We start from the raw sequence: 26,060 nt of genomic DNA on the forward strand, positions 1-26,060 counted from the left end.
CCACGTGATCCGGCTGTCAAATATGGCCCCCTCCAACTGGGTGTGAGAGAAGGGACAGCTGACAAAGGAACAGAATCGGTCATAAAAAGACGGCACCGATTCATATCACAACGCGACTCAGTCCAGACAACACTGCACTTATGTGGTACGTACGCCTGTCTTTGTCAGCCTGGCTTTTATTTCCGCTCCGCCTGCAGTGTTGTGCTTTGTGGCGTTAAGCTAACTCGGTGCAGTCAGCTGTATTTTGCCGTTAGCTTGATGCTGTCCGAGGTTGCAGCATCCTTGGCTTGCGTCTTTCACCTTTGGTAAGAGTGAGCTGGCCCCCGCAACGACTTTCCACCGTACCCGACAGATGTGGTGGCCATGTGTTAACACAACCACGACAGCTGATTCAGTAGAAATGCAGTTCAACCTCCAACCCCCACAGGAACAGAAGGTTCCAGGCAACGTAGAAGTAGTGTGGCCATAGTTCACGACAGATAAAGCATGAGCAAGGTTCACTGTAGAATAAGCCAAGATGACTCATGGACTTAAACACAGTAGGCTCACAGCTACTAGATCATTATTCTATTTTGTGGTGTTTCCTTTTGAATGTTAACCTCACTGATTTCATTTCTCCCCTTTTTTTTCCCAGACACCTCTAGCAAGCGACACATGCCTGCCAAATGATGAAGTGTGCCAGAGAGAGGAACTGACAGAAAAAGGCCTTTATTGTTGCAGACCATCTGTTCAGATCAAACCTCCTCCCTCCCTGCGAGCCTCCACCCCTGCAGCCATGCAGATCAATGCAGTGTATGTGGAGTCAGCTGTAGTTTTGGCTGTGGTGCTGTGCGTCCACATGGCGGTGTGGAACCAGCACTCCTGGGCCAGCATAGCCCTCTTCATCCAGGCTTTCTACGTTCAGCACAAATGGGACCGTCTGCTCAAGTCGGGGGGCGCCGTGTTTCAGTTCCGTCCTGCGGCAAACAGCGGCATCGTCCCGGCCTCCATGGTGATGCCTTTACTGGGCCTGGCGCTGAGAGAAAAGTGCTCTGCCTCAGGGAATGTCTACTTTGAGCGCTTCTCCATGGTGATCACCATCACGGGCATGATGCTGGCCCTGTTTCTCTCCCTGATCGCGCTGGGCATCACGAGACCCGTACCCACCAACACATGTGTGATCGCAGGCATGGCTGGCAGTGCAATTCTCTACACAACAAAACAGACGCTGACGGTGTCCGAGGTCATCGAGGTCTTGGAGGTGCTCTTGATCTTCGTTTATCTCAGCCTGATTGTGCTCTACCTGCTGCCGCGCTGCTTCACACCTGGAGAGGCGCTCCTCATCGTCGGTGGAATCAGTTTCATCGTCAACCAGCTCATCAAGCGCTCCCTGAACCTGGCAGAGGTCAAAGGTGATCCAGTGAGCTATTTCCTGCCGGTCATAGTGGTGGGCTCACTGTTGCTGGGTGTTTTCTTTGCCCTGCTTTTCTGTTTCATGGAGTCTGAAACCTGGGTGTCGTCGCTTTTCTTTCACATGATGACGGCCGTTCTGGGTCTGGGAATCCTCATGCCGTGGCTCTCCCTGTTCATCGGCCGGCACCCCATCATGTGGCTGTTGGACTTTGTGACATTAAATGACCAGAGACTCTGTCTGCTGGGGTACTGGGTGTTTCTGGCTGTTGTGGCCACTTGTGTTGTGTTACACCAGAACTACCAGCGCCAGTCGGGGTCCAAGAAGCACCAGGCCTCAACGGTTGTCAGGAAGTACTTCCATCTGATTGTAGTAGCCACATATGTTCCAGGGCTGATCTACGACAGACAGCTGCTCCACGTGGCGTCTGTGGGTTGCTTGGCAGTTTTCTTGTTCCTGGAGTATGTACGTTACTTTCGGATCAGGCCGCTGGGTCAGCTACTCAGGCAGGTGCTCACCTTGTTCCTGGATGAGCGGGATTCTGGACCTCTCATCCTGACCCACATCTACCTGCTGCTGGGCATGTCTCTGCCCATATGGCTGTTCCCTGGGCCCTGCGCCCCTAAGGGGATACTTCCTGGTGCAGGCGGCCTGGTGCCTTATGCAGGTGTGCTGGCTGTAGGGGTCGGAGACACTGTGGCATCTGTGTTTGGCAGCACCATGGGGGAGATTCGCTGGCCGGGCACTAAGAAAACCATGGAGGGGACTGCTACATCTGTGTTTGCCCAGATCATCGCCGTGGCCATGTTTCTCATCTTTGATGGGAGCATCAATCTGAACTCCTCCTACTCTTGGATTGTCGGCTCTGTCACTCTGGTGGCCATGCTGGAAGCCTACACCTCCCAAATAGATAACCTCCTACTCCCACTCTACCTCTTCATCCTGCTGTTGCTTTGATTGGACAGATGGCACAGACAAAAACAGATTCCCTCTTGCTCTCCTCAGCTCTTTCAGGGGGAGGAAAGAATGGTAAAATTCGTGGAAACATGTAAGAAATATGAAAAAAATTATAGTACAAGTAATCCCTTTAGGAATCAGTGGACTTTGTCATAAGTGGGAGCCATTTTTCTAGCACAAGAATGGAATTCTTAAAAGCTGATGGCTTCATCAAGCGGCAAAAGAAAAAAAAAAATCTACTCCTTATGCAGCAGCAGACATGTTAGCATGACATTAGAGTCTGCTGCCGTCAGATCACAAGTCATTTCAGTATCAGTTGCTTGAGGAATGAGACGTTTTAGTATACGTTACAAAGGAATGGGAATAAGAGTTGCGAAATATTCTTTGAGCTGAGTGAGAAGTGGCAGCGGTGGTGTATGGTTTCGTTGCACGCCACTGTCGGGACTGCGAGGTACTCAACCGCTGACAAAACAACTCCTGAATTATGCAACAGGAGATAGTTTAGCAAAGTGGAAAAATGTCCTTTAAACACTTACATGATTCTGGACAGTACAGATGCTGCTAAATGGCACATTTTAATCATCAGTGAGAAGGTTTTCCTATCTTCATCCAAACGGATAGATGCCTTTTGTATTGCCTTTGAAGAACATTATTTAAAGTTAGCTTATTGATATGTCTTTTTCTTGATCAATGATTTTGTTATTCGATTATTTAACCTCCCCGATGGCAATATGACGTACTTACTGCTAAAAATATTTGCCTTAAGAAGTATATTTTCTATCACACATAACCTACTATTGTAGATGAAAGCATGACGGCCCTTCTCAACTCTTCTCTATAAGGGCTGATTTATACTTCACTATTGTAAAAACTCACTATGCTCCTGCATGACACTAATGTGAAGTTCAGTACTGTACACAGGTATCCTACAGTATTTATTTTGTTTGGTTAATTGACTTTGCTTAATATTTATGAGGTTTGATGGGACCCCTTACAGGTAAACTTAATATATACATTTCCTTGTGATACTGAGCCTTCAAACACTGCATATTTTTGGAGTCTGTACATATGCTTTGGGCTTAGATGATGGACATAAGCCCTCCCCTTTTATTTTTGCAACAATTTAGCTATATTTATTATTGAATATTTGCTTTTTAGGAAGATCCTCAACTGTAATCAGGTTTCTTCTCATCATTATCGGATGAGGATGTTACAGTTTATAACCTGAAACTTGTTTTCAGCATGAATTAATTAACAGTCTTTGGTTTATGTTCATCTGTAAGAGTCCTCTTGGTGTTTTTTTTTTAATTTATTTTTTTATGTTGTAACAATTTATTAGCATGATCCCACTAGTGTGTTGTTTTTGCCACCATCCTTACATTTTTGAAAATGTAATATTGCATGTTGAGTGCATCAGAGAAGATAAACTTGATATGTCTCCTGTTTAGTCCATTTGTTTATTACTCATTTGAGAATCCACGAGCAGGACATGTTTGAACGCAGTTTGACAACCTGAACATTAACCCTTTGGTCCGATTGTCCCTGTTTGTTTTTAGAATTTAACATGACAGGTTTGGATGTTGTGGTTAAGAATCACTCACACATACATTTTTTTTTTTTGTTGATTTTATCATTTAAGTTGCATCTTAAAATGAACACACTTGAAAACAGAAATGCTTACTGTTGTCTGTAAAAATAGGAATCTGAGTCTCATTTTGACACAAATTAAAAAGAAAACTAGAAAAAGAATAATGCTGGCTGGTGACAATGTTGATGAGGAGATGCTGAATAAAAGTATATCTAAATATCAGTTGTATGGTATAGTGTCCGTGGAAAGTTTATACAAATTAATTTTCCCCATCTATCAAAACACTGATACGTTCATGAGAAATATTAGTCACTATTACTCCATTATTGACTGTGCTGTTGGAGTTGGAGACGCAGATGGTGTCACAACAAGGATACAAAACAAGCTATAAGAATTTTTCAGCACATTTTCTGCAGTTAAAAACAATTCATACGTGTTGGTCCTTGTTGAGGACATTAAGGATCTTGACTGCAGCACCAAAAACATTCATTGGGTGTAGAGAGGCGGGAAAGGGAGCTCCTCAGTGGGCTGCAGCCTTTAAGTAACAAAGACATGGAAAACATTTAAAACTTAAATCTTAGTGAGACTGTTATTAAATTAAAGCAACATGTACCCCTAATTTAAAGTTGAATGCATAAGAAATAAAATAGACTTTTGATCAATTCAACAGAGGGTGCCACAGCCGTACTTAGTCTGGTATGACCATTAACTTATGATGACTAATGTTAGCCAACAGGAGCTAACTTTGTACATATATATTGTTCTATAACAGACATTTGGAGGACTTTTTTCCTGCATGTGCTCCTTCTACTGTTAAAAGTGCATTTCAGCATTCAGCATTTCCCACAACTGTGGGCCACACAGAGATTACATCATCTTACTTGTGTTAATTTGGATGCTAAAGTTCTGCACTCGTGTTTTACTTTACTTTTGTTGAACTGCCACTAACCATAGAAATGACAGATTAGTGACACATTGAATTCTTCCTTCCCAAGTCACTAAGAACACCTGACACATGACAAAGACATGATCACTCAGTGACCTGAGAGCAAATAAAATGGGACCAAGAGTGGAAAGCACTTCCTCGACTTTTGTGATAAAACCATTGAACTGCCTCGTTACGGATGAACATAACATTTCATAATGTAAGATTGTGAATGAAGATCGTCTTATTTCTTTTTTCAACTATAGTGTCACTTTGATGACTCAGGACTTCATTTTATTCATCCCCCTTGTACTGACTGACAGCCATCTGCTCATTAACATTAAAAGAAAGAGTACACCATGAAGCCACATGGCTCTGATAATCTCTCACCAGTTTTCAGGGCTCCAGCAGGTGTCCTGGGAGTCCATGATGTGGAAGGTGTAGACGTGGCGAGAGTCCTCTGAGGTGTTTTCAGCACTGCGATGCACCACCTCCCCATGGATCAGGACCACACCACCTGACCACAGAGCGAGGGACGGATAGGTGGGAAATGTGCAGCAGGTGACCATCGCTCACATCTTTATTTGGTGCTACACAGTACTGAGGCTGTTTTTATTGTCAAGTGAGCCTCCATCGGCTGTCAGTTCCCCACTTAAATTTAGGAACACAAGGGAGTTACCTTTTTTAACGGGTGCAATGACAAACTTCTCGTCATCGTAGGTCTTTTCTCGACCGGTGAAGTCTGTCAGGGGAAAGGTGCCCTTTGGCGTACGCACCATACGCCGAGAAATACCACCTGGAGAAAGGTGGAGATGAAAAAATATGATGGAGAAGTTAAATATAGGCTGGATGGTGATTATACACTGGTGTTTACTGTGTTACCTACTGTTGTGTGACCCGGGGATAAACCACAGGCAGCCGTTGTTAACAGTGGCATCTTCCAGGGCGATCCACAGCCCCATAACTCTGCCCAGGGGCTCCGTGTACAGAAACGTGGCGTCTTGATGTGGCGTCACTAACAAATGGACGTAAATCAGCTACAAGGATATTTCATCGAGGGAATATTTAGTCTTTCTAATTGACTCTTAATCAGTTTAGCTTTCTTACCTTCCCCGCCAATCCCTGGTTGCTGAAATAGAGAGCAAAAAAAAGATATCTCATCCTGAACTACCCCTATACTGTAACATCACCTGACACTAAAAAGGTATTTCAAAATAGGTACATAAACTTGAATGCTTTACCTTGAAAATGAACATGCTTTGCAGCACCACAGGACTTACGAGCCCCAGCTTCTTTGCTATACCCTGCAAGAACAAGATTTAATGTGAGTGTTGGTTATTCTGTGGCTCGGTGCATCACTGATTGATATTGGTCAACAGCTCACTCACCTGAACTTTGGGTGAATGTGTAACTTTTTTGTACAATGGCTCATAGGCATGTAGTGCTAAAAGACATAAACTGGGATTAGTTCTGGACTTTTGGAAAGCCTTTTGCACATTATTTAGTGGGAAAAATATGACAAAATCTTACCATGTCCGACTTTATTTAGCGACCGCTGTTTTGGTACTATGAATTCCCCTGCAAGACCAATCCAATCAGATATATATATAAAAAATAGTGAACAGAGTTGAAAGCATTTCAGCAGAGCTCACCTTTGTCATCAAAAACTCCTCTCTCAAAGAAAAAGCGGATCTTATCTCCACTGGTGATGAAATAGTCGGCATTTCCCTGCAGGTCAAAAGGTTAACATCAGTCACCTGATCCAGCAGGGAATGACTGCGTTACAGACGGGAGGAACACACACGCTGACACTGCACTGTTGACTTAAGGGTTTGCTATTAGCCTGAGAGGAAGAACACTTGGGGTTGGGAATCAGTGGAGGGATATCCTACCTACAGACTGCATGATCGTCATCCTGAGGGGCACACACACACACACAACTATCTGCAGTTCAGGAGCACAAGTGGGAACCTTACCTGCATCTTTAAGTGCAATATGATGGAAAGCATGTGAGAGAAATATCGGGGGATGAAACTGTGAGTCTGTGACGCTGTTTAAGCCTCATCTGAAGCTGTGCCGTGCCTTAGCTCACCTGTGTTTTGAGCTGCTCGTCGTGATAGGTGGAGAAGGTGGTGCGGCAGTGCTCCGGGACGTCCATCTGGTCAGCTATCTCTGCCATCCTTTGCCTCAGCTCGTCACACTCCTGGGGGGTCAGCAGCCCGTCCAGAACCACGTATCCATCCTCCATGTACTTTTAGGACAGAGGAATCATCGAGGAGTCAATTATTCAATTAGTCAATTATTTCGGCTTTTTCACACAATGATGAAACTCTTTGTTTTGTGAAGTCAAATCTAGGGTTTACACACCATGCATTCTCAATGTAGAATATTTCCATTTGATAGAATGGTGGCTCTCTCACTGATCTTTCACGTCTGTCAAACTCAAACTTCAACATATACACCCCCCTCCAAAAGTATTGGAACAGTGAGGCCAGTTCCTTTATTTTTGCCCTAGACTGAAAACATTTGGGTTTGACATCAAAAGATGAATATGAGACAAGAGATCAACATTTCAGCTTTTATTTCCAGGTATTTACATCTGGATCTGATACACAACTTAGAAGATAGCATTATTTGTAACGGAACACCAAATTTTTAGGCGAGCAAAAGTATTGGAACAGATAGACTTAAAATACATTAACGTGAAAAAACTTAATATTTAGTTGCAAATCCTTTGCTTGCAATAACTGCATCAAGCCTGTGACCCATTGACATCACCAAACTTTTGCATTCTGCTTTTGAGATGCTTTTCCAGGCTTTCACCGTAGCCTCTTTCAGTTGTGGTTTGTTTTGGGGGGTTTCTCCCTTCAGTCTGCTCTTTAGCAGGTAAAATGCAGCTCTATAGGGTTGAAGTCTGGAGATTGACTTGGCCAGTCTAAAACCTCCCACTTCTTGCCCCTGATGAACTCCTTTGTTGTTTTGGCAGTGTGTTTTGAATCATTATCTTGCTGCACCATGAAGTTGTGGTTGCATCTTTCTTTAAATTGGCAGACAAAATGTCTCTGTAGACTTCTGAGTTCATTTTGCTGCTGCCATCATGTGTTACATCATCAATGAAGATGAATGAGCCCATCCCAGAAGAAGCCATGCCAGCCCAAGCCATGACATTACCTCCACTGTGTTTCACAGAGGAGCTTGTATGTTTGGGATCATGAGCAGATCCTCTCTTTCTCCAAACTTTAGCCTTTCCATCACTTTGGTAAAGGTTCATCTTTGTCTCATCAGTCCATAAAACTTTGTCCCAGAATTTTTAGGCTTGTCTCTGGACTTTTTGGCAAATTCCAGCCTGGCCTTCCTATTCTTCTTGCTAATGAGTGGTTTGCATCTTCTGGTGTGGCCTCTGTACTTTTGTTCATGAAGTCTTCTGCGTACAGTAGACTGTGACACCTTCTCTCCTGCTCTCTGGAGGTTGATGCTGATGTCCCCAGCAGTTGTTTTAGGGTCTTTCTTTACAGCTCTCACAATGTTTCTGTCATCAACTGCTGCTGTTTTCCTTGGTCTACCCGTTCGATGTCTGTTACTTAGTACACCAGTGGATTCTTTCTTCTTCAGGACATTCCAAATGGTTGTACTGGCTATGGCCAATGTTTGTGCAATGACTGATGATGATGATTTTCCATCTTCTCTCAGCTTCACAATTGCTTGTTTTTCACCCACGGACAGCTCTCTGGTTTTCTTGTTGGTTACGCCTCTAACTATAAATGCAGTCTGCACAGGCAAAACCTAAATCTGAAACTGAACGTAGACATTCAGCGCTATTCATTGTTTGAATAATCAATGTAACAGGACACACCAGGGCAACAAAACACACCTGTCAGTCACATGTTCCAATACTTTTGCTCACATGAAAAATGGGTGGGTTCAAACAAAAGGTGCTAACTTCTAAGTTGTGTATCAGATCCAGATGTAAATACCTGGAAATAAAAGCTGAAATGTTGATCTCTTGTCTCATATTCATCTTTTGATGTCAAACCCAAATGTTTTCAGTCTACAGCAAAAATAAAGGAATTGGCCTCACTGTTCCAATACTTTTGTGTCCTGCCTATTCAGACAAAGGCTACATCTATTACAACAATTATTTTCTCCATTGTTCTGTAAAATTGTTCGTTCAAACTGGAGAAAATAGCAAAAAATGCATATCACAATTTCCAAAGCTCATGGTGAGGCTATCAAAATGCTTTTTGTTTTCATGTAAGTAGCTGTGCAAAACTCCAATTTACCACCACATAAAACAAAGAAATACAGCGAATCTGAGAGGCAAGAACGAGGGAGCATTTGGCATTTTTGCTTAGTAAAAGGCTAAAACTATTGATTGAAACTCAAAATAGTCAGATTTGCTGGAATTGTTTGACCACCATCTCACACAAACAGGCAAGATTCCTGGACTATATCGGTCTGGAAGGACTAACTTACTCGTGGAAGACTTTGTTCAGTTCTGGGAACCAAACTTGGAGCATAAATAATGTAGGGAAATATTCAACTTTATTTGGATTCTATATGATATCAGTGTTTGTTAAGTGTGTGTACATGTACATATTTCTGGTCTTAAACTGTTGAATGGTTGCTGTATATTTCTATGTGCTTGTATAACATAAGAAATCAATAAACATATTGGGATCTTTAGCGCAAATACAGGTACAAAGTACACACCATATGCACTCACACTTCTGTGTCATTACAAATTTTATTTTGTCTGATGCTTCATCTTTTTATTATTATCAGTAGTAGTAGGATTATGAGTTTTCTAGAGGGAAGAGTCTCTAGATTTCACTCTTTATGTCTCGGTTGTCTCTTTTCTTATATTTACACTAACAGGAGAAACTAGGCTGAGAGAATGAACAAGTTCTTTTCAATGTCTTCGTGCAAATTTCCTCTTTGGGGCAGATCTACACACAGCAAGAATAGACGAGCATTTGGTCATGTGAATGACCTTTAATGGGCCACTTGTGGCTGCAGCATGTTATGCAATGAGCCTGAGATGTGCACAAATACTGTACAAAGACGAAATGAATCTCAACAGTAAAACCTCGCAGGAATATGATACAGTAGTAGAAGAAAGGGTTCTACACAGTTCTACATAGTGAGACAGACCTTTTTGATTAGTCTAATTATCAATGTGCATTTGGAGTTAAAGCATAAAGTGCAGGTTACTGGTTGACTACCTTGGCTTTTATTCCAATGTAACGCTCACCTTTTGCACATCAAGATCTGTCATATAATCCATGGTGTTCTGCTCGAAGGAGTCCAGCTCATGAAGCGTGTACCGTGTATGCCATCCGGGAAAACTCCTACTCCAGCCTGCAGGAGCTGATTTCCGATCACATGACGTGTCTAAATCAATTAAAGTGTAACATCGCAGACGGGTAAGAGGATTTTGGACCTTAACTCTTTCGTTGCAACACTGTGCTGTAGTAGCAGAGGGTGGCCGCTAGATGTCGCTGCTGTAACATAGAAATAAGCACAAGTGAATTACAACGTGGTTTCTGTGTTTAACTTTAATATTCCTATTATTTACTACTTTATGCTTCTACTGCTGGTTAGGGTTAGCAGACTAGAAAAAACTAAGTACACCACAATAGCCAATAATAGAGATTTTTATTATAAAGTCATTCATTATTAAACAGAAGTGTAATCCTACCTCTTAGGGGGTGTAAGATAACACATAAAACACATTTCTGCTACAAATCATGTTTACGTTTTTAAGATTTTGCATTATTTTTTGTGTATTTCCTGTGAATTATTATGAATTTAACCTTCACTCTGTACACTGTCTAAGAGGGGTCTCACACTATGCATGTATGGAGGGTGCAGAATTTCATCCTACAACCTTGTGCACCCGTATAATGCACTGTCATCATCAGTTAATGGTGACACACACTGTGATGGTAAAAGGGAGAAACAGCTGAAGAAATTATTTGCTATCATTTGGATATTCAATATTCCTATTGAGAAAGAAATACAGCACAGCATGCCAAACACAGGTGTTGCACATCTGTGCTTGTCCTGCTATGACAGATCAAAATGTCTGCAAAGAAGAGAGGTTGCTACTTAAGTGTTTAAAATGTTTCCCTGCTCGGTTCTTGGGAATTTCCTCTGTAAGAATAACCATCCACCGGATGAGGAATTAACAAGTCTTTGCAGCAGAATTTAGTGATAAGTGTTTATTTTATTATCACGTGTCAGAGTGGTACAAAAGTAGGGTCTGAACATTAGGAAATCAAAGTTCAGCTGTCCTTTGTTACAGACATCCCGCTTAAAAAGCCAGTACTCAGTCCACTTGGCAGCAATTCATCAATAAAGGCCTTGTCAAGTGTGATACAGATGGTGCTGATTAAAACAAGTCTGTCCATCCAGCTCACGGTTTATATTCAACAGTGTCTGTTTGTTAGAGGGGTTAGGGTTAGTGGGTGGGTGGCTTTCTGTATGGCTATGATGCACACAATTTCAGCATCAACAAACTCATGCCGCAAGATGTGATGGATGTGAAACACGCAGAAAGAAAAGCAACAAACTGTTTTCACATATCCCTGATCTACAGGCATCAGAATACAGAGAGGAACTGATACAATCATGTTTTTAAAAATATTTCATACATAGGTAGAGATTAGATCTTAAAGCAATGTAATCATGACAGGTTTTTTTTTTAAATAATGCAAATTTTGGGTTGAGGAGAAATGTTACGTGATCGTCCAAAGATGCACACACAGATGACATGTACAGTTTCACACAATGCCCTCGATGGAGGGTGAGCTCACCTCCATTTACAGTATGTCAGATTGTCACGAGGTGTTTCTGTCCTGTTTTGTTTTTGGAGACAAGAGCTGTGTCCAGCGACATCAGAAAACTCACTGCCTGCTGTGAAGACCCTCTGGTTTCAAATGACTTCTTTCTGTGTGAATGATAAAGTGATCAGTCATGCTGCTTCACACAAACTACACCTCTTAAGGCATACATAACGTCAAACAGAAGAAAAACGTATTGATTGAGATTATTTTAATGGGCTGCTTCTGATGTGATACTAATTAAAGTGCTAGCATAAGAGGTCTTTGTCACCTCAAGTCAACTTCCTTCTTTTCAAACGGCTGACTGACCTCATCTCAGACGCTGACGTGCAGGAAGGGGGGGGGGGGGGTCGGGCTCGGGTTTAATGTGCTCATCTTGTGACTCAGAGGGAAGTGACTGTCAAGGACTGTGTGGCTGCGGTCGCAGCTCTGGAGGTCAGAAAAAAAAATGACAGAGGCATTTCCTGGCCAAAATATTTGTGGATACAAATCCAAATGTTAGCAGGAAAAAGCGACACTGAGACACATTTGGCTGACTGCAGATGTGTCATGAAGTAGACAGGCCACGATGGAGAAGGGCCACACCTATGGATATCGCAATATGTATACAGTTATTTTCCAAATCAAAGATGTGAATAACTTCCTAGTACTGCTGTGAAAAAGATTTCTATAGCATTCAGTCCAAATATCAAGAATCAATTAAGGGGTAGATAAGATCTTTACTTAAAACAAAAAGGACCTCTAATGACACGACTGAGGCCAAAACACACTTGATACAATAACTGACGGGCATTGTTCGAACGTCCTAATCTGACACTCTGTGGTGCACTGCAGGAGACAGATTTTTAGTGTCAGCAGCACTGCAACTGCACTGCACCACTACAACGAGCCACGTTACTATATCAAATTTACTCTGGAGTGACACAACAGTCGTCTTACAACTTGTCCCCATATCTATGGCCGGCTACTGTAAGATCTACTTATTTTGCAGTTCAGTGTGCAAGTATTTGAATTTCTTGCCTATTTGCACTCATTTTCTGGCTTCCAACAGGTCCACGGTCCCTGTCTGATGAGCGTAGTAAAAAATATGTTTTTGCTCTTACTTGGTACCAGAGAGATTTAACAGGAGCACCCATATCATGGTGGACATGCCACTTAAAACTAATCATCTTCAAAAGTTTATGTATGGTGGAAAAGCAGAGATTTCCTTTGAATTACTGCCTTTCCACGGTTATCATCTGTTCCTTTTTACTCTGGTAACTAGACGACAAATTTAACACAGAGACACTAATGACCCCTAGGGGGGCATTTGGATTTTGCCAAGGCCTCAATGAAACAAAATACACTGTGAACAAAGGTGCAATTGTATTATTACAGTCAAACTTCCCTTAAATCTCTTCAAAAGCTAAAATTAAAAAAAAAAAAAACAGCTGGTAACAATAAGACTGCATACCATAGGACTGATATGTATGAGACAAAGACGCTAAACATTTCAGCTATACATTTTACAACGCTTCAAAAAACAAGTCATGAATGTGATGTTTGTGATCATTAACAGGGTGTACAGCTTGTAAAAGATAAGGCCATATTAGCAACAAGATGCCTGGCTGGAGTAAACATAGCAGGGTTACTCCAAACGATGCTATTAAATCCAAAGTCTTAACAAGAAAAGTGTTTCAAGCAGACAAAGCATGTTGCACTAATTTGGACCATGGATGTGGAAATCGCATATTCTACATACTCTCTCTGCAAATAAATGTCTCCCTTGTGTCGGTAAAAACCAGTTTCTTTTGCTCTGTAATTTCCTGTTTGTCCGCGTTTCGGTCTCGAATGGATAAACAAAGTGCTGACAAATGTCCAGTTTTTCCCTGGAGTAAACTGAACAAGACAAATAGAGGGGTTAGCATACAAACAGCTGGGCACTTCAGTCACCAGCACTTTTCCTTTGGAGACCTTGAAGCTAGTTCGGACTCTCCTGCCTCACATCTGCAGGAGTTCATCCACATGGAGGTGACGTAGAGGTCACAATCACCTATGGTTTCATAGTTCAAAATCATACTCAGCGTGAAAAAAAAAGTACCTTGATTCTGGTTTGTTTTATTGGACTACATAATCTACTGGTTGTATGATTAACGTGCAAGCTTGCATATGTTTTAATTTAACAAAGAGCAAAAGAAATAAATAAATAAAAGAAAAAAATATACTGTGACAGGGAGTTTTCTAAATGTCTGTGATCCCGTAACTTTAATACAGGAACAGAAAACTTCATGTCAGCGGACGGGGCGGGGGGGGGGGAGTGGTGCAACATAAGTTAGCCTTCAGTCGAACAAAGGTCACTTAAAATCTTTGACTACAGATATATGTTCCAAAAGAAGCTTAAAATAACAAGTACAAGACAACAAATCGATGGCTGTGTAAGATGTGTGACGTATTACTTGAATATCAAAACCAATTACAATACAGCCTGTTTCACAGACCCAAACATGATACCAATGTGTGGTAGCCTTTAGAAGTACCACACTATGAATCTTGAAGTCAAAATAAATTATTGACCTCATTTCCGACGCAATCACAATCATACCTTAAAAAGACACACCAGTAATGTGTGTGCGATGCTTAGTCATGCAAAATAAGGTAAAGACTGGTTCACATGCCTAAATAAGACATGATGTTCAGTGAGGCAAAATAAAGAGTCTGAGAAGAATGGTGCATTTCTCCACCACAGCTCCCATGAAATGGCCTGCCACACAGGCTGGCGTTATAAATTAACAACTGCAGGGTATTTAGACATTGTACTGTAGAGTTTGTTCCCATAGGTTTCTGCTGAATAGTCGACAGCTTTCCTTTGATGTCGTTTCATCAGTCCTCCGACTTAAGGCCTACGCTGTGAGATCCGCTGTGGGATGATCTGTTGATCTTCATCGCTGAGTCATTTTGTTCACATAAAAAGATGCCTCCGAGCATGTTAAGCATACAGAGAGCCTGAAGAAAACAACAGGACCAAACTTTCATGGCTCAACAAATTGGCTGTCAGTTGCGCTATCATTTATTTACTAGCATCTGCCAGTACTCTGAGCCGCGCTGCACCGCAACTACAAATGTAAAAATTTCTTAAGTAAAATTTGGAGTCTCAAGGCCAGAGGGAGGTCAGGCAAACACTGCTTCGAGCATGTTTAATTTGTGCATGTATCCCATGATCAGCAACATGAGCAAATTTAGCTCACCGGCAAGGCTGAATCGTGCAAAGTTTTTGCTATTTATTTTTTTGGCTCTCTAATAAACAATTTTAGCAAGGTCCTACTGAGGCATGCATGATCAACATCACCTGCTTGCATCCTTGCAGCTTTATATTCAGGAAGATATTACAGAAAAGCCACATCACTGAACCAACTCTCATCACCGAGCTTGGTGATGAGATTTTTCCTTGGCACCCACAAAACTAGTGATTTCCAAAAAAGAATTGATAAGTGGACATCCATTCTTTTATAGGTCCAGGGAGTGAAGCCCCAAGCACCAACAGAGCAACAAGTCATCACTTTTCTGAGCCTGTATGGCCAACATTGTTGCAAGCTTCTCAAGGTTTGCCCGCCTTTATAAACAAAATAAGTGCTTGCTTACTAATCCAATCAAACCTCTCTCCACTGCTGTTCTCTACTACGGTTTGGCTCAAGCTTGTTCCTTATCGGCCCTCCAAAGCTGCTCTTTGACTTCAGATGGCAGCGTGTTGAACAGGTCCTCCTCCACCACCAGGCCGCTTCTCTTCAACAGCCGGCACTCACTGAGCTCCACTGGGAGACACTCCAGACGGTTCCCTCTTAGCTCCAGCTGGGTCAACCCGGTGAGCTCTCCGAAGCGTGATGGCAGCGTCTGCAGGCAGTTGTTTCCCAGATTCAGAGTACGCAGCTTCTTGCACTTGAACAGCTCTGGGGGCAAAGTCTCGATCTGAAGAGGAGAGGATAAGAGGCAGAATAATGAGGAGTGGAAGTTAACAGTGATCAGACAGGCTGAGTTGCTCAATTTTTAATCCACGTGCTTTGGCCTGATGAGACGGGAATCTGAGGACTGAGCAAAGGGCATTAAGAAAATGAGGCAGCTGTATCCACTGTAATGACTGGAGAATGGTTCAGCTCTAGATCTAACTCATTAAAAAACATAACACAACTCAGATCTCAGCACAGGAAACAAATCAAAATAAGTTTAAAGGGCACTCAAACTTTGCTGTCAGCCTTTAGATATAAAGCCTCTGGAAAAATAATGACTTCAAAAATGTCAAACTAATAATTTATAATCTCTTATAGCCTTTGTGGGCTTATGTCCCACAAACTCCTATGAATTCTTGCTTTTCTCAAAACAAAAATTTCAATCTGGATTTACTGAGATCCACAGAAATTCCATCCCATTAAAACACCTACATGGACACAATATTCACAATTACACAACTCATTTGAATTGATAATGTGCTAATGGTGTAAAGACGATTTAGGCAAAGCACGAGAGACACCAGAAGGGTCCCATTTAATGGAGCTATTTTTGGCTGCACACAAACCTGCTGGAACCTATTTTCAGTGTGCAACCACACAAGCAAAAGCAGTAAAACAGCATTAATAGTAGTGTTTACTGAAAACACATGATCCTTTGCTTGAAAAACAGAACGCTGTTTTTCTAATTTCTCACAATGAAAAGGATTAAATTCCTGCACCATGAATCAAATAAACAGCATTTTGCCAAGACTGAAATAATCTGCTTCACCCAAAACCAAATAAAATAACCCAGCCATGACAGTAATGCCAGGATTCTGGCGCATAAATTAGTATTTTAGTTAATTATCTTCGCAACTGAAATAAACAACATCCTAAATAAAGCCCATTTGTGAGGGTTTACTTGAGAGTATTAGCTAATTTTCTAGGAAGTCTAGAGGAAATGGGAACATTTTTTAATCAGCCATTTTCTCTTCTGAAGAGGATAGACTGGATTATACTGTGAAAAAGGCCCGGAGTGCATCATGCTCAAAGAATCACCTGTAGTCAAAGCTTAGAAAATCCCTGACTGTTTCTACTTGCTGGACTGAATGATAAAAAAAGGACTTGGCCGTATAAACCTGTGTTTCATTCTAACATGTGTGACAGCAGTCTGCATAAATTCACTGCTGCCTGTCCCCAGATTACATCGGATAAACAGATCAAGATTATATATCAATGTTAGCAACCGTTTTGCACTCAGAAGTTCTACGTACATTTAAAATGATTCCTACAGACACTTTTAGTACAAGGAATATACAGACAAGTATCTGTTGACGATACACTGCAAAACTACCAGCACCAGAGTAATGTGGTTATCTTTAAAGCCATAATTCTCAATCTGTCCATGAGCATTTCAGCTTTTATAAGCGTTGACCTTTGTAAACACCTTATCTGGCCTTTGAGCTAATTTAAAGATAGTGAGGTGGAGACAGATTACATTTCTGTGAGTATGAGACAAACTGTCACTAAAATGAAAAATATGGACAAATTTAAGGGAATGTTTGCTTCTCACCCTGTTTGCTGTCACAGCGAAGTACTGCAGGTTCTGTAGGAAGCCAACATCAGCATGGATGCTGGTCAGATTGTTGTGGCTCAGGTCTAAGAAGCGTAGCTTGCGACAGAAGAAAAGCTGGCTGGGGATTTTCTCTATCTTGTTTCTGTTCAGATACAGCCTCTCCATGTTGGTGAGTGTTCCGATCTGAATGGGGATGTAGGCGATCTGGTTGTACCACAGCTTCAGGCACACGAGCCGGTGCAGGTGCTGGAAGCTGATGATCTCCTCTATTGTCTTCAGGTTGTTGTCCTTCAGGTCAATCTCCTGCAGGTTGTGCAAACTAAAGATGGAGTGTGGAATGCGTTCAAGATCGCAACGAACAAGCTCAAGCTCTGTTAGGTTGACCATTTTCTTAAGGCTGTTGAGCACCATCAGCTTGGTGCCTTCATTATTGATGGAGAGCTTTTGGAGGTGCACGCCCACATCAGTCACCACCTGCGGCAGCTTGGTCAGGTTGCTTTTCAGACGGAGCACTTTGAGCCTTTTGAGCTCCCTGAGCCCATCGATGACGATGTAACGATTGTTCTCAGCGCTCAGGTTCCCAGTTAGGTGCAGCTCGCAGAGGTTCTTCAGGCTGTAGATCCACAATGGGATCTCCTTGATGTCTGTGAACTTGATGTGCAGAGACTTCAGGTTCTCTCTCAGGAAAGCAAGAGCCGGAGCCTCAATTTTAGCTGGTGTGTGATAGAGCCACATCTCCCTCAGGTTGGAGAGCTGGGCAATGATTGGTGGGATAGTTACATCGGGGATAAGCTCCAACTTGAGCACTTCCAGCTCAATCAGATCAAACACCGTGTCTGGGATCCCACTGAGCATGAACAGATGCAGCTCCAGCTTTTCCTGGGAGTTCTTAGTGATGCGCTGCCTCAGCTTCTCCAACGTCCACTCATTGTTCAGATTCAGCTGCCTCAGCTTGTTCTCGCTCACCTCTGACAGAAATACAGCAAAGCGCTTGGAGTAGAGAGGGTCATACTGATCTATCATGTGTAGCATGAAGGCAAAGTCGTTCTTCAAGTCAGGGATGTCACTGTAGCTGCTTTCCTCGCGGATTGATTCGAAGGAGTATCGTTTGAGGGAGCGGCTGAGCATCCAACAAAGAGTGTACATGCAGATAAGACCATAAACCACCACCAGGCTGATGTAAAAACAGGCTAAAATCTTGAAAAGAGTTGCTAATGGGTGAGCACAATAGAACGTGCTGTATCCTGTAAGTTTCTGAATGTTCACCGTACACACCACGCTGAACCTGATGTAGCGTACATAATAGGCTGTGTAGCTAATTATTAGAATAAACTTGATTACTTTGATGATGGTTTGACGTATGTAAAGACGGTACACTATATCACCCTCCTCTACATGGATTCTGAACTTCTTCACCTTTTCAAAAAGAGCCTTGGCCTGCTCCCCTTCCTTTTTATCTAAAACCCCAGTTTCAGAGCGATCTACAATGCCTTGTTCAATCCTGGACTTTGTGCGTTGGAGCATGGGCACGCTAGCCTCCACATCCTCGCTCACACATGAGGCCTTCTTGTCCATTGAACCGTTCATTTTTCCCAGAGGCTTGGGGTCGCTCTCCTCCACCACGGTCTCAGACAAGGCCCTTGTTGTCCACGGGGAGTCAAAGCACTTGAGTAGGATGGACACAAAGTGCTCCAGTTTAGAGCTTGTGCGGGGGAACTTGAACCAGAAGTTGCTACAGGCCAGGAAGATGAGGGTGTGGAGTAGCACCAGATAGGGGAAATATTTGGCAAACCAGTGTAGTTTGTTCTCATAGCAGACGGCATCGACATAATTATACTGATGACGGTCAAGGTCATACTGAATGCCTTTAGGTTCTGGTGCATATGCCGTGCTCACGTTTGGGACGGGCATTGTTTCGCACGACTTGTTGACCACCCACTTGCAAGGCAGGCAGATCATCTTGTCCTGTGTGACCTGCAGAGTACCACCGAACACCGCAATCATCAGCATGACGATCGAGATGTAGTCGGTGAAAACGTCCCACCATGGCTTCAGGATGCGGTACGCTGGCTGGGTGTCAGCAAAGTACCGGAGCTCTGTGATGGGAATCATGATGGTTTATCTAGAGAGACAGAGAAAACAGGGAATTAGTTGGTGACATGCCTGTCAAGCTTAAAACATAATGGACTGTATTTTGGAAACCTCAATGTGTTAAGATTTGGGTTGGGTTTTGTTAATCAATTAATATGGTTAAGTTCTAAATGAATCAATTCATTGTTTTGTCAAATGTCAGAATATAGTGTAAAATGTGGCAAGGTGACATCTTCAAATGACTTTCTTTGCCCAACCAACTCTCCAACACCTGCAAATATTCTATTTAAAGTTAAATAAAACAGAGAAAAACAGCAAATTGGTTGTTGTTTCTTTGTTGTTTGTAAAATGGGATGTTTTCAGAATGAGTGGGGATACTGAAATCAAGTCAAGAACAACTACGCAAACTTTCAGTGGAAAAATCTATTGGTGAAGTGGAAGTGACGGCTGACCAGTAACTAATAAAAAAAACCCAAAACCAAACGACTCTCTCAGGCATCATTTTATGCTTGAGTGCAAACCAAAGCTTGGCTACTTCCTCACATAGTAACTGTGTGAGTCATGCAAGAAATAGAGCAAGCAGTTTTCTGCTTATTCAGGTTGATCACTCAAAGCTTAATGTTAACCTAGACGAAACTGGTAAGAGACTGTCTAAATATCATGATCTTATCATTTCTGCTTCCTGTGTTAATACAAAGTTGGGAAGAATTTGTTAAACAAAAACTCTCCCTGTCCGCTCAACTTACTTGTCCACCTCCTGTCCACTCCTTACTTACAGGAAAAGGATGAAAGAGGATAGCTAGTCAAGTGGTAACAAAAAAAGCCTTGTTTCATCCAGTTCAAACCAGAATGGGAGTACAGTCGCTGTGGGCGTCCTCTGTTAGGTTGCTGGTCAGATATTACAGCACACACAGTGACCCCAACAGCTGCCAAAACACATCTAATTGTGACCATTTGCATGGTATTAAAAGCAACAACAGGGAATCTTTGACACCAATGAAACCGCTATTCCACTGAACAGCACCAGATACAGAACACAGCCAGAAGAGTACATAAAATATGTTTAGGCTGAATGTGTAACATGGTTTTACAGCACAAAAAACTGTAAATCTGCTCACTTTCACTGTTTCTCATTGCCAGGCACAGATGGAAGGAAACTTGAAGCAGCAATTGTGCTCCCTAATTCAAACTATAGATAAAGGCCAGTCACCTGACTGCGCTTATGTGGTAAAATAAACAGTAACAAAGAGTCATGTAGCGTGTCTTAAAATAAAAGCTTAAGTTTTTGGAGAGCTTCACTCTAGCATCTAGTTCCAGTTCAGTGTACTCACAGTGTGACATAATCACAGCCACTGCCATCTTTAGTTTAAAAGAACACCCAAGGTTTGTTTCCGATTATTCTGGCACAGGAAAATAAACAACATTTTGCAAGCAGCTTATCTTGTCTATGCATCACACTGCCTGTCTTCCCAAACCGCTCCTCTACAATCTCAACCAAAAAATACTCCCTTGAGGAACGCAAACTGTTTGATCACTCTCACCACCATAAACACCACCAGAGGAATATGATGTCCTGATCAAAAAAATCAAAGCTGGATTAAAAAAAGAAAAGGTCAAGAGTGGATTAAATAGTGACTCTGCTCTTGGATTCCTGTTTGTAGCTTTACCATGGTGCATTTCTCCTGAATTTGTTCTCTGAACAGAGCTGCTTTTGTGTAGGCGGTCTTTGTAGCCGGGCTCTGACACACGGGCTGAAAGAGGTGCAGGTGAATCTGGCTGCTGTGAGAGCCAATATATTACTGAGCCAACTATTATTTCCCTCAAGGACACCAGTGACTCTCCACTGAAGCTGCAGTCAAACGAAAAAAAAAAGAAATTAAGTCCTGACTGAGACATCTGTATTTTATACTCAATCTGAAAAGAATATAAAGGAAATTGCAGTATTCATAATTGACAGCCTACATTAACAAACTAAATCAAACAATGAACAGAAGCTAACTTTACACCTCACACCTTCTCCATCTTCTCTTCATGTGCAAGTGGACTTTCTTTGGGTCTAAACACATGCACGTTACATTGTTTTAAAACCGCTGAGCCATGCTAGCGCCATGGTTCTGGGAATGACAATGTCGGTCCACCACTTTGGCCCAGAAAAACGAAATGACATGAAATTCTGTACAGATGTTCATGATTCTCAGACCATGTATCCTCATGTCTTTGGTGATCAAATGTTTTCATAGTAGCACTTGTGTCTTCAACGAGGGTCAGCAACCCCTAGGGCATCTTCAGAGTTACTGCAGGGGGAGTCCCAAATTATTGTTTGACATTTTCCAAATGTTAAAATATGTCTAAAAATACACATTGGCATGCAGAAAGAGGATTTGCCCTATTAAAGAACATTTAATTTACACAACACTGATGATAGACAACCCATCTCCTCCAATTCTTCATGTGAGCTAGCTAATCCACAGTAGATCACTGTGCTGCACTTATCCATAACAGCAAAATAGGCAACAACGCATTAGTAAAAATAAAGTTAAAATATTGGCCCATTAGCAGTATTATTATCTCAAGCGTACAGACATTTTTGTGAGTCACAATGGATCGTGCTATAAATTCTCAACCAAGAGACCTCCACCTCAAAGTGTAGAAGGTGAGGCTAACACACTTACACTGGCTATGCTACAAGTGCTGCTGACTAAGCAGCTACGGATGAGCATAAACAAAAGAGTACCCTCATGTTTAGGTTCACCTTCCAGGAGACTGAGGACGTTTAATTGCTCGTGTGTAATCTGCTCTACAGTGCTGGCAAATAAAGTTATGAAAGTGTGGTGGCACAACAACCCACCCACTTAAAGAAATACCAGTGGAATAAATCGCTCAAAGGCCAACAGGCATTGATGAAACAATCAGCTAAAGTTGGCAAGCTAGCTTTGATAAACTCATATTAAGTTACACTTTGGATTGATCGGAGAGAAATCCATAAAAGCAATATGTATAAAACAATATTTGTGAATGGTGATTATGTTAATAAACTTAAAACTATTCCGTTGTCATTTGTGGACCAAGAACTTGTTAACCATGTGGCTTGATAACTGATGTGAAGACACAGCACATGCTACAAAGAAACGAGCCAAAGCAATGAGTGCTGAATTGTCAGGGGTAATAGACTCGGCCAGGAAAGCTGTCAGTTTTGTCAAGAAAAGGACTTGACTGCAAATTTCAGTGATGATGTCTGGGTCACTAAACTTGCATATCTTGCCGAAGTTTTCTCTGAGCCAAACAGACTGAACAGTTCTGTGCGAGGCTGCCATACACATGCCATCCAGCCGTATGACAGAATGGAAGGCTTTCTTTTAACTCAGAAGATGCAATTGTTGAACATTTGGATGCAGTCAATGGTCTAACTGGAAAATACTTTTCTGAGGCCGATTCCTCAGGAATGAGAGACAAGGATGAGACATGGATACAAATTCCGTTCAAAGACGACACACCAGATGGTGCGAGCTTGACAGCATCAGCATGTTAGCATGCTGATGTTAGCATTTAGCACAAAGCACCACTCAGTACAGCATCAGTGCTGCAGGCATGTCTGTAGACTCTTAACGTAGATGAATAGTCTCGGAAAAACCCTCCTCCACACCTTTCGGAATTGGGGCACTGTGTCTGACTATTTCTGTAACTTTTCTGACATTCACACACACTACCCGCTGTGATTGGACAGTGCTGAGGCGTGGAAGGAGTCAGGGTTTAAACGTATCTCAACTATCTGTGTCACTTTTAATGTGAACAAGCCAGTGCAACACTATGAATCTCTTCCATTACAGACTATGCACCGTTGTTGTTGAAGTAGCATGCTGTGGCATCTCCGTCCTCCCTATAATGATTGGCTTTTCACTCCACCTTCAGCTGTGGCTGAGGTCAACGAGGTCAGAAAACCTGTCGTACAAACTAATTCTTCATGAGCATAACCCAGTTGTGTTTATCTATGTGTGTAGCCTTGTGTATACCACCTCTCCCCCGATCTATGCTGGGATAGGCTCCAGCCTCCACACAACCCTTAAGAATATAAATGGTTTAGGAAATAGATGAATGGAAAGATGGATAAAAGCCAGCATCACCTTAGCTAATAGTTGGACTTTTATTACATTCTATTAGTTTCATATTTGTTTTTTGTCTTTGATATATCTGTCAATATTCTAACTGAAAAAACTTCCTGAATTTCAATCCAAGGGCTAGAATTCACCCAAAGGACAGTCAAAGTCCAGCAAGAGAGAGTCTCAAATATTTACAGATTTCTTCTTTGTCCTGATGGTGCACACCCCGTGATACAGCATGGCTGGGAAGACAATGAGAGATGGTGCATTTACAGATTCTTTCTCCTGCCCTTAGCTGTTAAACTATTATATTCAGATCCTATTGTTGTAGTTGTTGCTTAACACATACTAGACTAGATGTAAGGGAAATGTTAAATCAAGGACCAGACTGGTTTAAGACAGGATCTCAAGAGTCTTAGACCATCTCATACTGACGGTCTGTCTGTGATGGGTGCACAATGGCGATTAATCAATTTATCAATTAGTTGAATAACACAAAACGAATCTGCAACTGTTTTGATTAATCACTGAGGATTTTTCAAGCAAAAATGTCCTAATTCCAGCTTCTCTAATGTAATAATTTCCTGTTTTTCTGTGTTTTGTGTCATTGTACAATGAATATCCATGGACTTTGTTAGCTGGATAAAACAAGACATATGAAGATGTCACATTGGGTTTTGGGGGACTGTAACTGTCATATTCACTTTTTTCTTAGCGTAAATGATTAATTGATTAATCGAGAAAGTAACTGGTAGATTATTTAGCAATGAAGATAATTGTAAGTGGCAACTCTAGTGCACAACCTTAACAAACTTTAGAGAAATAAATGGTTCCCATTTTTTTTTCACTCCAAATACGATTTTAATACCCTCACTCAGGGTATCTGAAAGTCACCGGATCCATTTTTTATGTAAGCTAACATGAAGCCAGGGATTGTTGTGCCACTGAAAACTGAGTCTGCTGAGCACTGTGAACTGAATTACTGAACTGAATTTAGGCTAATGTGGATCAATTATGTCGGGCCAGTACCTGATGTACTTAATGAGGTCAGTATCTGCTTCGATACTATTCAGCGAAACAAACTGGTACACAAAACTATCAAGATTTTAGCCTCTTCAGCATGCATAACCTTTCTACAAAATATATTTTAGATGATTTTTGATGTATTTATTCATCTGCCTGTTTCTGGGTTTTGCTATGGCCCATTCTGATTGGGTGTGTTTTTTGAGGTGTGGGTGAGAAAGGTTCACTGTGGATATAAAGGGTTCAGGATTGGATTCTTAGCAGCTGATATGGGGATCCTAGACACCCACAAATCTTTCCAAATCATGACATTTTTCCTTTTCCTCTAAAACAGTTATCAGGGCTTCTGTTCACAACCCATCTGCCCAACGATAGCAATTGAGAGAATGAGCAGACCGGACAGTGTTTTCAGCTTTCAACCAGGTCTAACTGGTTCTGGCTCACAAAAGGCTACTTTCTTTCTCCCTACAGCAGTGGTGATGCATATGTACATGCTCACAATACACATCTAAGACAAGGGGCATCTAAAACCTTTGCAAAAGCATATCTTGATGATATAATTGCACAGCATTGCACAGCCTGATTTGCACAGATTTGACTCCACTTATACTATAAAACACCTTGCACAGACATAATACAAAGATCACAGCTACAATATAAGCTCTGACATGCTTGTTACAGTGACACAACATCCCTTTAGCACTGCAATATTCGCGTCATACTGTAAACACCTTGAGAAAGACTGATCACCATAAACTCAACAATACACCATAAAAGCAGTGTAATTCATGACAGAAAATAACACTACAGATAGACTCTACAGGGCTTTATCGCTTTATCAAGATCTGTAGTTTGTGACAAAATCCTTAGTTTATTATCCCAGTCTTTGATTTTGTGTTTGTGTCATAACACCAGAGTAAAATTACCTTGCCGGCCTTCACCTGTGGACAAAACGTTACACATTTGATCGAGAGTGCCATTCGCTATTCATCTGAGATTAAGAGTGTGTCAGTGATGCAGTCTGATAAAAAAAAAAAAAAAAAAAAAAAGCATGTAATCTACACCAGGGAGCGACCTTTCATTAAGGTGGCTCCTCTCCACAACAACCAGTCCGCCGAGCGGCCACTGGAAACGATGTCTCATACCGATGCCCGGTTAGCACGCTGCGGCAGTGAAATCACTCATGAGCCGCGCAGCTAGCTAGTTAAACACATGAGAAAACACAGAGAGGACCCACCTGTTTTAGCAAAGCCGGTGTCTCTCGCCTCGTCCGCACTCGGGTGACACATTTCTCAAGCGTTTCTCGGCTGCTGCGGCTGGTCGGACACCGGGCCGGAGCCCCGTACGACGGTGACGGAGGAGAAAAAGCCCACGGAGGCACGAGCCGAGCGGGCTGGTCGGCTCTCACGAAGACAACTGCTGCTGCTGCACGAGACTGGCGGAAGTACAACCATAAAAAAAAACGCTATCAAGATAAAAGCACGGCAGTGGTAGAGTGACGAAGTGTCACACAGCATTGGAATCAATCACAGTGAAAGGGACACTCGCTCACCTGTTATGCTGCTCTGATGAGCGTCAGTTCTTCTGTGTTTACCAGTTCTGTCCTGTCCTC

At 42.1% G+C, this 26,060-nt stretch overlaps 3 protein-coding genes across 3 annotated transcripts; 1 reads left to right on the forward strand and 2 right to left on the reverse strand.

Moving 5' to 3' along the window:
- The first annotated feature begins 138 nt into the window (after positions 1–138).
- Positions 139–4,008, forward strand: dolk (dolichol kinase). Its single transcript, XM_070850443.1, has 2 exons — positions 139–145; positions 635–4,008. Exon 2 carries the CDS (start codon positions 776–778, stop codon positions 2,345–2,347), a length of 1,572 nt encoding a protein of 523 aa, XP_070706544.1. The 5' UTR covers positions 139–145; positions 635–775; the 3' UTR covers positions 2,348–4,008.
- A 106-nt stretch (positions 4,009–4,114) lies between these two features.
- Positions 4,115–10,228, reverse strand: phyhd1 (phytanoyl-CoA dioxygenase domain containing 1). The gene is made up of 11 exons (XM_070850444.1): positions 10,112–10,228; positions 6,953–7,111; positions 6,513–6,588; positions 6,391–6,438; positions 6,249–6,304; positions 6,102–6,164; positions 5,968–5,989; positions 5,747–5,875; positions 5,540–5,656; positions 5,251–5,377; positions 4,115–4,470 (listed from the first exon to the last, which is right to left on the reverse strand). The coding sequence occupies exons 1-11, from the start codon at positions 10,142–10,144 to the stop codon at positions 4,422–4,424; spliced, it is 879 nt and encodes a 292-aa protein (XP_070706545.1). The 5' UTR covers positions 10,145–10,228; the 3' UTR covers positions 4,115–4,421.
- Positions 10,229–11,066: 838 nt separating this feature from the next.
- On the reverse strand, positions 11,067–25,871 carry lrrc8aa (leucine rich repeat containing 8 VRAC subunit Aa). Its single transcript, XM_070850116.1, has 3 exons — positions 25,686–25,871; positions 17,235–19,359; positions 11,067–15,644 (listed from the first exon to the last, which is right to left on the reverse strand). Exons 2-3 carry the CDS (start codon positions 19,347–19,349, stop codon positions 15,369–15,371), a joined length of 2,391 nt encoding a protein of 796 aa, XP_070706217.1. The 5' UTR covers positions 19,350–19,359; positions 25,686–25,871; the 3' UTR covers positions 11,067–15,368.
- Positions 25,872–26,060: the final 189 nt, after the last annotated feature.

Source organism: Pempheris klunzingeri, chromosome 19 (genome assembly GCF_042242105.1).
Source record: "Pempheris klunzingeri isolate RE-2024b chromosome 19, fPemKlu1.hap1, whole genome shotgun sequence".
Classification (NCBI taxonomy): Eukaryota; Metazoa; Chordata; class Actinopteri; order Acropomatiformes; family Pempheridae; genus Pempheris; species Pempheris klunzingeri.

Bases quoted from the DNA above. Each gene is read 5' to 3' on its own strand.
- dolk (XM_070850443.1), top strand. From the start codon at position 776: ATGCAGATCAATGCAGTGTATGTGGAGTCAGCTGTAGTTTTGGCTGTG.
- phyhd1 (XM_070850444.1), bottom strand. From the start codon at position 10,144: ATGGATTATATGACAGATCTTGATGTGCAAAAG. The intron at 6,165-6,248 runs GTGAGTGAGCTG...TTGTTCTTGCAG, and splicing joins CACATTCACCCAAAGTTCAG to GGTATAGCAAAGAAGCTGGG. The intron at 5,657-5,746 runs GTAGGTAACACA...ACCTTTCTCCAG, and splicing joins TATCCCCGGGTCACACAACA to GTGGTATTTCTCGGCGTATG.
- lrrc8aa (XM_070850116.1), bottom strand. From the start codon at position 19,349: ATGATTCCCATCACAGAGCTCCGGTACTTTGCTGACACCCAGCCAGCG. The intron at 15,645-17,234 runs GTGAGAAGCAAA...TCTCCTCTTCAG, and splicing joins TCGCTGTGACAGCAAACAGG to ATCGAGACTTTGCCCCCAGA.